Source organism: Elgaria multicarinata, chromosome 13 (assembly GCF_023053635.1).
Source record: "Elgaria multicarinata webbii isolate HBS135686 ecotype San Diego chromosome 13, rElgMul1.1.pri, whole genome shotgun sequence".
In the NCBI taxonomy this organism is placed as follows: domain Eukaryota; kingdom Metazoa; phylum Chordata; class Lepidosauria; order Squamata; family Anguidae; genus Elgaria; species Elgaria multicarinata.
The window spans coordinates 22,277,147-22,290,129 of record NC_086183.1 but is presented as its reverse complement, the minus strand read 5'-3'; the positions used below and the strand labels follow the sequence as shown (position 1 = coordinate 22,290,129).

At 43.3% G+C, this 12,983-nt stretch overlaps 1 protein-coding gene across 1 annotated transcript in view; it reads left to right on the top strand.

Annotated features, from left to right (window-relative positions):
• The first annotated feature begins 818 nt into the window (after positions 1 to 818).
• The window catches only part of LOC134408348 (IgGFc-binding protein-like), a 116,073-nt gene continuing 103,908 nt past the window's right edge, over positions 819 to 12,983 (top strand). The window contains exons 1-2 of the mRNA XM_063140602.1: positions 819 to 868; positions 3,391 to 4,659. Coding sequence (XP_062996672.1) covers positions 826 to 868; positions 3,391 to 4,659 — 1,312 coding nt within the window. The 5' untranslated portion in view covers positions 819 to 825. The remainder of the gene's footprint in view (positions 869 to 3,390; positions 4,660 to 12,983) is intronic.

Sequence of the window (12,983 nt, the reverse complement as noted above, 5' to 3'; positions counted from 1 at the left end):
CATAAGGAGGTTTGCTTGGCATCTACATTATATGCTTTTAGATGCCAGGTGAAGACCTTTTTATTCTCCCAGCATTTTAACAGTCTATAAATAAATTTTAACTTGGTGTTTTAAATTTGTAATTTTGCATTGCTGCTGTTTTTATCTGGTTGAGCTTTTATATTGTAGTTTATATTATGGTTTTATACTGTTGTTTTATACTTTGAATGATTTTAATTTTTGTGAACCACCCAGAGAGCTCCAGCTATTGGGTGGTGTAGAAATGTAATAAATAAATAAATAAATATTTTTTTAATTAAAAACTCACAATTTTTCACACGTGCGCTCTGTCACCTTTAACAAAATAATAATAATAATGGTGGGTGCATTCCATTAACCATTTTGTGGTTAAGCAGCACGGTTCAGCATGTTGTCTCAACCAGGCCTCTGCAAAGTTCTCCTGTTGTTGCTCCTATGGCCCATGTCAAATAAGATCCGTTAAGAACTCAAGCTAATAATGATGAAGTGATGAAATGCTAAGCAAGCTTTGAAAAAGGGAGCTTGGATTTATTACTAGATTGTGTTATGTTAGGGTGGAATTTACTTCTGGTGAAGGGTGTGTCTTCTTGGGAATAATTCTCAATTATGTGAAGGACTGCAGCATTTACTTCATGCAGACCCCAGTTGAACTAGGCCCACGTATTCACAAACAGAGTTCCAAGAACTTGCATTATAAATAGACTCCCATTTCCAAATGTTGGATGGGTGGCTGTCCTTTTGGAAGGACCAAGTGTCCTAATCTCATTTCAAAACTTATTTGCAGCTTCTGTTAATACACTGTCAAGCATGAAGACAATCAACCCCTGGGCCAAGTGCTGTATACTATGGGGTGAGTATGCCATAGCATCACTGATTTTCTTTGGTCTGTTTGTCGGGCATCCAAGAGGGAGTGTAATTGGATTAAAGATATGTATCTATATTTTGATCCCCTATACAAGCAAAATGCTTTTTTTTCTTTCTCCCAAAGCTGGCTGGCAGTGGACCCAAGAATCATGGCTGTGTTTTATTTATTTATTTATTTTATTTTATTTATATACCACCCCATAGTCGAAGCTCTCTGGGTGGGTTACAAAAATTCTTGTCGGATCAAAGTTCCACAAATCAGTGAGCCTCTGAGCCTGTTTAGCCATATTTTTTAGCCCCAATCCAGAGATCAAGACTGTACATTTGCTCTATCTACTTTTGCCTCCCTTATCCAAAACTTTGAATGCTCAGTGCCGACACTGAATGCTTGCAGTGTCAACATCAAAAATCCTTGAAACACCTTCCATTGCATGTACCTCTCTCTTTCTCTTCTCATACAGTCTGGTACACATATAAAAAGACCTACAGAGAGTTGTGATGGACAATAAGACTGGAGAACCTGTTGTCATCCAAATGTTGTTGGATGATAATACATATCACCCCTAGCTATTCCCTTGCTGGCTGAGGCTCATGGGAATTGGAGTTCTGTGTTACCTAGATGACTACAGGTTCTCCACACCTGGTCTGTGATGTCATCAAATGACATTCACCATATGCATGCAATGACTGTCAACTTGTGAATGACCAATCATTCATCTCCTCACAGGCTGATAAGCAACCTGGGTATCCATTCAGCAAAATGGGCTGACCTTACTAGGGAAGTGTAGGATAGTTTCAAGGTTCATAGATTATAAGGCAGCAAAGGATTGCTCTCAGTGGAGCAGCTGTGATGCCTACAGTTATGACTTTATGGAATTCAGGGTTAATGAAAAAGTATAGAATGTTGGACAAGAACAAGGAGAGAAAGTTGGCTGCTAACAGAGTAGGAGGGGACATTGAAGGGAAAAAGTTGGGGAGAGACCAGAGAAGGAGAAGGAGAAGGAGTAATAGTGGTGTCATGGGAAGCTCAGAGGGCACACCAAAGAGGAATCTAGATAAAAACTTTATTATCTTAAAGAAGGACAGAACACCAACAGGAAACTCCTGGTTCCATGCAGATTCATCTAATCCAGTGTCATCTATTTACTACCAGGCTTCCCAAATGTGGGACTACAGTTCCCATCACCCCAGACAGAACACCAGTAGACATGCCTGCTTGAGGGGGGGTGGTAATAGGAGTAATAGTCCAACATATCTCAAGTGCAATGGTTTGGGAAAGGCTGGAATAAACCATATAATGACACTGTCCAGACAAGAAGAGAAGAAAACAGATAGATAAGACATCGGAAAGTGAGCAAAAGTAAACATGAGCAACACAGAACTAGTAAACTGAACATAACTATGATTGGGTCCCACTGTCATCTAACTAGTGATGGACAACTAACACCATTGCCACATAACCAACAGTAGTTTGGGGTTGGTCTTTTTTAGCACTTGTCAATAATTTTTATTATTTGTTTAGTAATTGTTCTTAATAGTTCGTATAATTGTTGCTGATCTAATCACTGCTGATCTATCTAAGACTTCAGTCCACTGGGGGGGGGGTCAGAAACAATTATTGTCCAGTGATCTCCTGGTGCATTGCAATCTCCCCACTACACCTTAACAGCTTTCTTGTCTTGACTTGCGATATGATCGAGAAGCCCAGCCACATGGTAATGGCCGATGTATTTCTGCTACTCCCATAGAATCTAGGCACTCTCACTTTAATAGCATCTTAAACACAAGGCGGCATTTAATTAACTAGGGATGTTGTGAGCACCCGACCGGCTCCAGAAGTCTAACGGACTCCCCTGCATCCACCCCACACCTGGACCCGGCTATCTAGGCCACAGCGTGTTTACGGGCCTGCTCTTTGAGTACCCCGTGGCCCAACGAGCACCAGCCAGCATAGGAACATAGGATCACAAGAAGCTGCCTTCCACTGAGTCAGACCATTAGTCCATCTAGCCCAGCATTGTTAACACTGACTGGCAGCAGCTCTCTTGGGTTTCAGGTGGGATTCCTTTCCTCCCCCAACTGGAGAAGCCAGGGATTGAACCTGGGACCTTCTGCATGCAAAACATGTGCTCTATCACACTGAGCTATGGCCCCTCCTTGCCCAGTCTGTCCTTATCCAGAGTCTCCATTGTTGCACACAACGGAGGCTCCAGGAATTACTTATTTCCTACCTTGCATAAATAGCAGCCACAAAGGCCCCATTTTGGCAGGATTGAAGGCATGAACAAGTGTTCACACTTGTAATCCTGCATCAATGGGGCCTTTATGGATGCTATTTATGCCTCATGGGAAATATACAATTAGGCCCTGGAAACTGCAGATTTCCCATGTTGCATAAAATGGCGGCTGTAAAGGCCCCATTTGTGCAAGGCAGGAAATACGTATAACTTCCAGAGCCTCCATTGTTGCTCTCTTAAAGTTTGTTGTTGTTTTTGTTGCCCTATTTAGGAATTCTGAATGGTCCTGCCTGGGTAATGTTCAACGTGCTCCCCATGACTGTTTCCTCAAGCCCATTAGGAAAAGAGTTTGTCACAGTGTTCATGCAGAATGGCTTGCAGCGTAGCTCCCAAGGAGATTTCAAACTGTTAATCACAGGCTACACTGCTGATACATCCATTACTATTTCCATGAAGCGGCCTGCCTTGAGGGTCAGGGTCAAGGCGAATGCTGGCGAAACACTCTCAGTAAAAATCCCATCGGAGGCGGAGATGTCTGGGAGCAGTATCTTTGACCACACCCTCACTGTTCGGGCTGACAAGGATATCTCCATCCTATCTCTTAGCTACAAACCCAACACGGCTGACACCAGCGTTGTCTACCCTGTGGCAAGCTTAGGTACTGAGTATTATGTCATCACCCCAAATGTGGGCACCGATAACTACAGAGAGGTCGCCATCATATCCTGGGAAGAACCCACAACAGTTGATATCTACCTGAAAGGGACCATTACGTTCCAAGGCAAAGTCTATCACCGAGGAGACCAGATGACCATCACCCTTCAACCTTATCAAGCTGTCCAGCTACAAAGCCCCGTGGACCTCTCTGGTACGAAAATCGTCTCCCAGAAACCAGTGGCTGTCTACAGTGGACACACGTGTGTCTCTAGGCAAATCCGGTGTGACCATGTTTTTGAACAGCTTTTGCCTGTTTCCAGCTGGGGCACCCATTTCATCATCCCCTCTTTACCTTTCAATATGGACTACGACATAGTGTATGTTTCCACTTCCCAAAGGACTCAGGTTGATTCCCAGACTGGACAAAGCAAAACCAGGCGGGATTTGCAACCTTCCCGAGTGGTGCTGTATGGCATTCAAGGCACAAGCGCCATGTTCCTCTCAGCTAGTTCTGGTATCCAGGTAATGTTCTTCAATGATGGTGGCACACATGGAAACCTCAGATATGACCCCTTTTTCATGACTATCCCTGATATCTCTAGCTACTGTCAAGCCTACTTCATCTATGGGCACGACCATTTTGAGAACTATGCATTGATCATTGCCAAATCTTCAGAGACGTCTGGGATAAACTTGGATCAGACACCACTGCATGGTCTCCAGTGGCATCAGGTTGCTGGCACGGAATACTCCTGGGCTTCCCACAGCTTAGGCCAAGGAAATACTGTTCACACAATAGAACATCCCACTTCCCGCTTTGGGCTGCTGAGTGTTGGAATTGGAAATGAGAAAGCTTATGGCTCACCTGCTGTTTGCGCAAATGGTAAAATGGGATTCCTTGTTCTCTCCTTCCCCACCTTCTATACCTCTCCTTTTCTTTCATCCTTTTACCAGTCTCATAAATCTCACAGCAATGCAATGCAACAATCCTGATGAATGCCAGTTGCTAGTGGACAATAGCAGGGTAGGGCTATTACATGTATGGCCTTCCTGTGGGATTTTTCAGAGGCACCTCATTGGCTGCTATTGGAAAGACAAAACCAGACTGGTTGGACCTCAGGTTTGATCTGGGTTGGCCTTTTCTAATCTTCTTTAGAACCCCAGAGCTGATTGCAGTAGGACGCTGAGGATCATTTCACACATCTCAATTTTTAGGTGTACATTTTCATCCCATAAAAAGCCTCTTTGAAAGGTTGGCTGGACATCCTAAACAATGTGGGATGGGTTATTAGGGAGCTGCTAGGGGAAGGAGAGGGTGAGGAGATTTTCCTTCCATGAACTTCCTTGAGTTGTCTTTTCTTAGAATCCAAGCCTGGTTTGGGGTGATACCCCCCTTCCATTAGCAGCTTGCACTCCATCACCATTTTTGAAAAGCCCTCTGACCCTCTAGAAAGGCTCCTTAGAGTGACTATATGGGGGATGAAGTGGGCAAGACATTTTCCTTCCATGAACTTCAATCCATTAATTTAACTTACAATCAAAGTCATTACCTATCAGTGCCTACTCAATATTACTTCTGTTTTCCTCTTGCAGATCCCTGCAAAATACTCCCGTGCCGGACAAAAGAAACATGTGAAGTGGAGAATGGCCAAGCACGCTGCATCCATGAGTACATGGGGACTTGTCAAGGCTCCACAACTGAGTATTTCCAGACTTTTGATGGTCTCTTTACGGCCTTCCAAGGCTCTTGCACTTACACCATTGCAAAGTACTGTGGAAGTGATCCCAATCTTGTACCTTTCACAGTTGAAGAGAAGAACAGCAACATGGACAGACAGGACTCTTCCAAGCTGCAGTTAACCCATATCAAAGTGTATGGTCACAGCATCACTATCAAGAAAGGAGAAGGTGCCCAAATCATGGTAGGAATGTAGGTTCTTTAGTTTGCAGTATTCCATTCATAATCAAAAGGAGGGGGAAATAAAACAGGAAGGGGATTGGGAGTGGGTGAAAAATTGGCATAACAATTGTGGGAAAGTCTATTATTATTGATTTATTGTATTTTATTCCACCTGTACTGCAAGGAGCAATTATATCTTCACATAAACCCTGTGAGGTAGGTTAGGCTGGGCGGGGGGGGGGGCAGTCCCAAGGCCAGCCAGTGAGCTTTGTGGCTAAGTGGAGATCTGTTTTCCTAATCAGATACTCTAATCATACTCTTCCCTGCAATGATGTATTAAAAAATCCAGAAAATAGTTCTTGAGATCCCATGCGTCAAAGAGAGAGGGTCAAGTAGAGTCCAAGGATCAGAAGTTCTTAAACTGAAAATGACTATTTTCAATGTTAATTATCATCATCATCATCATCATCATCAAGATAATAATTATTAAGGGAGCACCTCAAAACAGGTGCAGAGTATCTTTCATCACCACCATGAAACCACAGACAAAGTCCTCACATCTTTGACCAGGGAGAAGCAGGGTATATCTCCCATGCTGATGTGGACTTTGGTACCTCTTTTTAAAGATGTTAACCAATGACAATCATTGATTGCTTACTGTAGACAATAGCAGAGCCAAAAAGATCTGTAATGTGTTGTTTCTCTCTATTTTCTCTTCTTAGTTGAATGGTGAGGTGGCCAGCATCCCTGCAACACTGGATGGTGGGAAAATCAAAGTCTCCAACATCAATGAACAGCTCGTCATCGAAACAGACTTCAACCTTAAAGTGACATATGACAATGCCTGGGCTATAGTAGTGACTCTCCCAAGCAGCTACTATGGAGCTACCTGTGGGCTCTGTGGGAATTTCAACGAGGAACCAGATGATGATTTGACTCATCTTAATGGCACCCGGATCTCCTCCGTCATAGAATGGGCCAGCAGCTGGAAAGTCAACGATGAAGACCCTGCCTGCTCCGATTCCTGCCAAGGAAACTGCATGGTCTGTGATGACGAGAAGAAAGAACTGTATGGCAGTGAACAGTATTGTGGGATCATCAGCACAGTTTCAATGGGGCCCTTTGGAGTATGTCATGCCACCGTGAGCCCCACCAACTACTTCAATGATTGTGTCAATGGAATGTGTTTAAACAGTGGAGACAACCATGTGTTGTGCCAACTGGTGGGGGCATATGCCATTGCCTGCAAAGAACAGGGCATAGATATTGATGAGTGGAAAACAACGTCTGGCTGTGGACAAGTTCAACCTGAAGACAAGACAAATGAGACCTCTGTTGAAGGCATCAGCACTGAAGGGAGTATTATTCAGCCCTCAGCTGGTGAGTGTAACAATACCACTACATGCACAAAATTATGTCCTGATGACTATGTGCTACCGCCAGTAACTTAGGCAGTAAGCCTATGTACACCAGTTGCTGGGGAACATGGGTGAAGGGAGCTGTTGCTTGTGGGTTCCTCATCAACAGCTGGATGGCTAATGTAATGTTTGAATTTACTTGGATGCATATCTCTTATATTTATTTAGACCGGACTTCCCCAACATGCCGTCTTCTAGATGTATTGGACTACAAGTGCCATGATCCCCCAGCCAGCCAGTCCAACACATCTGGAGGGCCCCAGGCTGGGGAGGGCCAACTTAGATCATGGCCCTGTTTACACGAGGATTTTATTATTGTACTCTAATGGCTGGCTCACACATGCTGTGTGCTCCAATCCCTTTTGCTCCTACTGTTTTTCTCTCAATATTCCATTGCTTCCCAAACTACTTTTATGCCACCTGAAGGGCACCAGACTGGTCTAAAGCAGTACTATGCACTGACTGGCAGCAGTGCTCCAAGGCCCTAACCAGGGTCTTTCTCAGCGCAACTACCACTCATGATTGGCCAACTGGTGTCCACAAGATGTTTTGAACTTCAACTCCTATCAACCCCAACCAACATGGCCAATGATCAGAGAATCCACTTCATCAGACAAATGGAGTGTTTGAGCTTCATCACACCATACACATCACACATATTGTGAAATCACTGCAAATTGCATGCAAAGGACTCCAAAGTTTTCCAGACCTTTAGAGGATTTTTAAAGGACTTTTAGCAGACTCTTAGCAGACTTTTAAAGGACTTTTAGCAGACTTATGAAGGACTTTTAGCAGACTTTTAAGGGACTTTTAGCAGACTTTTAAGGGACTTTTAAAGGACTTTTAAAGGACTTTTAGCAGACTTTTAGCAGACTTTTAAAGGACTTTTAGCAGACTTTTAGCAGACTTTTAAAGGACTTTTAGCAGACTTTTAGCAGACTTTTAATGGACTTTTAGCAGACTTTTAAAGGACTTTTAGCAGACTTTTAAAGGACTTTTAGCAGACTTTTAAAGGACTTTTAAAGGACTTTTAGCAGACTTTTAGCAGACTTTTAAAGGACTTTTAGCAGACTTTTAAAGGACTTTTAGCAGACTTTTAGCAGACTTTTAAAGGACTTTTAGCAGACTTTTAAAGGACTTTTAGCCGACTTTTAAAGGACTTTTAGCAGACTTTTAAAGGACTTTTAAGGGACTTTTAGCAGACTTTTAAGGGACTTTTAAAGGACTTTTAGCAGACTTTTAAAGGACTTTTAAAGGACTTTTAGCAGACTTTTAAAGGACTTTTAGCAGACTTTTAAAGGACTTAAAGGACTTTTAGCAGACTTTTAAAGGACTTTTAGCAGACTTTTAAAGGACTTTTAAAGGACTATAGCAGACTTTTAGCAAACTTTCAGCAGACTTTTAAAGGACTTTTACTGGACTTTTAGCAGACTTTTAAAGGACTTTAAGCAGACTTTTAAAGGACTTAAAGGACTTTTAGCAGACTTTTAGCAGGTGAAGCTGTTGAAGCTACTGGCAGGGATGGTACTGGCAAGTGAAGCCGTTGAAGCTATTGGCAGGGATGGTACTGCAAGTGAAGCAGTTGAAGCTACTGGTAGGGAAGGTACTGGCAGGTGAATCCGTTGAAGCTACTGGCAGGGATGGTACTGGCAAGTGAAGCCGTTGAAGCTATTGGCAGGGATGGTACTGCAAGTGAAGCCGTTGAAGCTACTGGTAGGGAAGGTACTGGCGAGTGAAGCCGTTAAAGCTACTGGCAAGGCAAGTACTGGCAAGTGAAGCCATTGAAGCTACTGGCAGCTGAAGTACTGGCAGGTAAAGCCATTGAAGCTACTGACAGCAAAGGTACTGGCAAATGAAGCCATTAAAGCTACTGGCATGGCAAGTAGTGGCAGGCCAAGCAAGGGGAGCTGTTGGCAGGTCATCATGGTGCAAAGTTTCCTAATTTTATATTTTAAAATGATGGCAATGAATGCATTTTTTGTAAACGGGGAGAGGACTTTTTGCAGACTTTTAGCAGACTTTTAAAGGACTTAAAGGACTTTTAGCAGACTTTTAAAGGACTTTTAGCAGACTTTTAAAGGACTTTAAGCAGACTTTTAGCAGACTTTTAAAGGACTTTTAGCAGACTTTTAAAGGACTTTTAGCAGACTTTTAAAGGACTTTTAGAAGACTTTTAGCAGACTTTTAAAGGACTTTTAGCAGACTTTTAAAGGACTTCTAGCAGACTTTTAAAGGACTTTTAGCAGACTTTTAGCAGACTTTTAAAGGACTTTAAGCAGACTTTTAAAGGACTTAAAGGACTTTTAGCAGACTTTTAGCAGGTGAAGCTGTTGAAGCTACTGGCAGGGATGGTACTGGCAAGTGAAGCCGTTGAAGCTATTGGCAGGGATGGTACTGCAAGTGAAGCAGTTGAAGCTACTGGTAGGGAAGGTACTGGCAGGTGAATCCGTTGAAGCTACTGGCAGGGATGGTACTGGCAAGTGAAGCCGTTGAAGCTATTGGCAGGGATGGTACTGCAAGTGAAGCCGTTGAAGCTACTGGTAGGGAAGGTACTGGCGAGTGAAGCCGTTAAATCTACTGGCAAGGCAAGTACTGGCAAGTGAAGCCATTGAAGCTACTGGCAGCTGAAGTACTGGCAGGTAAAGCCATTGAAGCTACTGACAGCGAAGGTACTAGCAAATGAAGCCATTGAAGTTACTGGTAGGGAAGGTACTGGCAAGTGAAGCCGTAGAAGCTACTGGCAATGCAAGTACTGGCAAGTGAAGCCATTGAAGCTACTGGCAGCTGAAGTACTGGCAGGTAAAGCCATTGAAGCTACTGACAGCAAAGGTACTGGCAAATGAAGCCATTAAAGCTACTGGCATGGAAAGTAGTGGCAGGCCAAGCAAGGGGAGCTGTTGGCAGGTCATCATGCTGCAAACTTTCCTAATTTTATATTTTAAAATGATGGCAATGAATGCATTTTTTGTAAACGGGGAGAGGACTTTTTGCAGACTTTTAGCAGACTTTTAAAGGACTTTTAGCAGACTTTTAGCAGACTTTTAAAGGACTTTTAGCAGACTTTTAAAGGACTTTTAGCAGACTTTTAAAGGACTTTTAGAAGACTTTTAGCAGACTTTTAAAGGACTTTTAGCAGACTTTTAAAGGACTTCTAGCAGACTTTTAGCAGACTTTTAGCAGACTTTTAAAGGACTTTTAGCAGACTTTTAGCAGATCTTTAAAGGACTTTTAGCAGACTTTTAAAGGACTTTTAGCAGACTTTTAAAGGACTTTTAGCTGACTTTAAGCAGACTTTTAAAGGACTTTTAACAGACTTTTAACAGACTTTTAAAGGACTTTTAGCAGACTTTTAAAGGACTTTTAACAGAATTTTAACAGACTTTTAAAGGACTTTTAGCAGACTTTTAAAGGACTTTTAACAGACTTTTAACAGACTTTTAAAGGACTTTTAGCAGACTTTTAGCAGGTGAAGCCGTTGAAGCAACTGGCAGGGATGGTACTGGCAAGTGAAGCCATTGAAGCTACTGGCAGGGATGGTACTGGCAAGTGAAGCCGTTGAAGCTATTGGCAGGGATGGTACTGCAAGTGAAGCCGTTGAAGCTACTGGTAGGGAAGGTACTGGTGAGTGAAGCCGGTGAAGCTACTGGCAAGGCAAGTACTGGCAAGTGAAGCCATTGAAGCTACTGGCAGCTGAAGTACTGGCAGGTAAAGCCATTGAAGCTACTGACAGCGAAGGTACTGGCAAATGAAGCCATTGAAGCTACTGGTAGGGAAGGTACTGGCAAGTGAAGCCATTGAAGCTACTGGCAGCTGAAGTACTGGCAGGTGAAGCCATTGAAGCTACTGGCAAGGCAGGTACTGGCAAGTGAAGCCGTTGAAACTACCTACAAGGCAAGTACTGGCAAGTGAAGCAATTGAAGCTTCTGGCAGGGGAGGTACTGGCAAGTTAAGCCGTTGAAGCTACTGGCATGGCAAGTAGTGGCAGGCCAAGCAAGGGGAGCTGTTGGCAGGTCATCATCGTGCTAAGTTTCCTAATTTTATATTTTAAAATGATGGCAATGAATGCATTTTTTGTAAACGGGGAGAGGACTTTTTGCAGACTTTTAGCAGACTTTTAAAGGACTTAAAGGACTTTTAGCAGACTTTTAAAGGACTTTTAGAAGACTTTTAAAGGACTTTTAGCAGACTTTTAAAGGACTTTTAGCAGACTTTTAAGGGACTTTTAGCAGACTTTTAAGGGACTTTTAGCAGACTTTTAAAGGACTTTTAGCAGACCTTTAAAGGACTTTTAGCAGACTTTTAAAGGACTTTTAGCAGACTTTTAGCAGACTTTTAAAGGACTTTTAGCAGACTTTTAAAGGACTTTTAGCAGACTTTTAAAGGACTTTTAGCAGACTTTTAGCAGACTTTTAAAGGACTTTTAACAGACTTTTAAAGGACTTTTAGCAGACTTTTAGCAGACTTAGCAGACTTTTAGCAGACTTTTAAGGGACTTTTAGCAGACTTTTAAGGGACTTTTAGCAGGTGAAGCTGTTGAAGCTACTGGTAGGGAAGGTACTGGCAGGTGAATCCGTTGAAGCTACTGGCAGGGATGGTACTGGCAAGTGAAGCCGTTGAAGCTATTGGCAGGGATGGTACTGCAAGTGAAGCCGTTGAAGCTACTGGTAGGGAAGGTACTGGCGAGTGAAGCTGTTAAAGCTACTGGCAAGGCAAGTACTGGCAAGTGAAGCCATTGACGCTACTGGCAGCTGAAGTACTTGCAGGTAAAGCCATTGAAGCTACTGACAGCGAAGGTACTGGCAAATGAAGCCATTGAAGCTACTAGTAGGGAAGGTATTGGCAGGTGAATCCGTTGAAGCTACTGGCAGGGATGGTACTGGCAAGTGAAGCCGTTGAAGCTACTGGCAGGGATGATACTGCAAGTGAAGCCGTTGAAGCTACTGGTAGGGAAGGTACTGGCGAGTGAAGCCGTTGAAGCTAATGGCAAGGCAAGTACTGGCAAGTGAATTTTAGCACACTTTTAAAGGACTTTTAGCAGACTTTTAGCAGACTTTTAGCAGACTTTTAAGGGACTTTTAGCAGACTAACAAAAAGCATTTTCCTAGGTTGAAGGACATAGTTTTCCTTTCTTGTACAGCCTGCTCCCCATGGAAAGGCACTGTCTCTGTGACTGCTCTTGATCTTCACGAGGCAAGCCATTGAAGCTACTGGCAGGGATGGTACTGGCAAGTGAAGCCGTTGAAGCTACTGGCAAAGCATGTAGTGGCAAGTGAAGCCATTGAAGCAACTGGCAGCTGAAGTACTGGCAGGTAAAGCCATTGAAGCTACTGACAGCGAAGGAACTAGCAAATGAAGCCATTGAAGCTACTGGTAGGGAAGGTACTGGCAAGTGAAGCCGTAGAAGCTACTGGCAATGCAAGTACTGGCAAGTGAAGCCATTGAAGCTACTGGCAGCTGAAGTACTGGCAGGTAAAGCCATTGAAGCTACTGACAGAAAAAAGTACTGGCAAATGAAGCCATTGAAGCTACTAGTAGGGAAGGTATTGGCAGGTGAATCCATTGAAGCTACTGGCAGGGATGGTACTGGCAAGTGAAGCCGTTGAAGCTACTGGCAGGGATGGTACTGCAAGTGAAGCCGTTGAAGCTACTGGTAGGGAAGGTACTGGCGAGTGAAGCCGTTGAAGCTAATGGCAAGGCAAGTACTGGCAAGTGAATTTTAGCACACTTTTAAAGGACTTTTAGCAGACTTTTAGCAGACTTTTAAGGGACTTTTAGCAGACTAACAAAAAGCATTTTCCTAGGTTGAAGGACATAGTTTTCCTTTCTTGTACAGCCTGCTCCCCATGGAAAGGCACTGTCTCTGTGACTGCTCTTGATCTCCACGAGGCA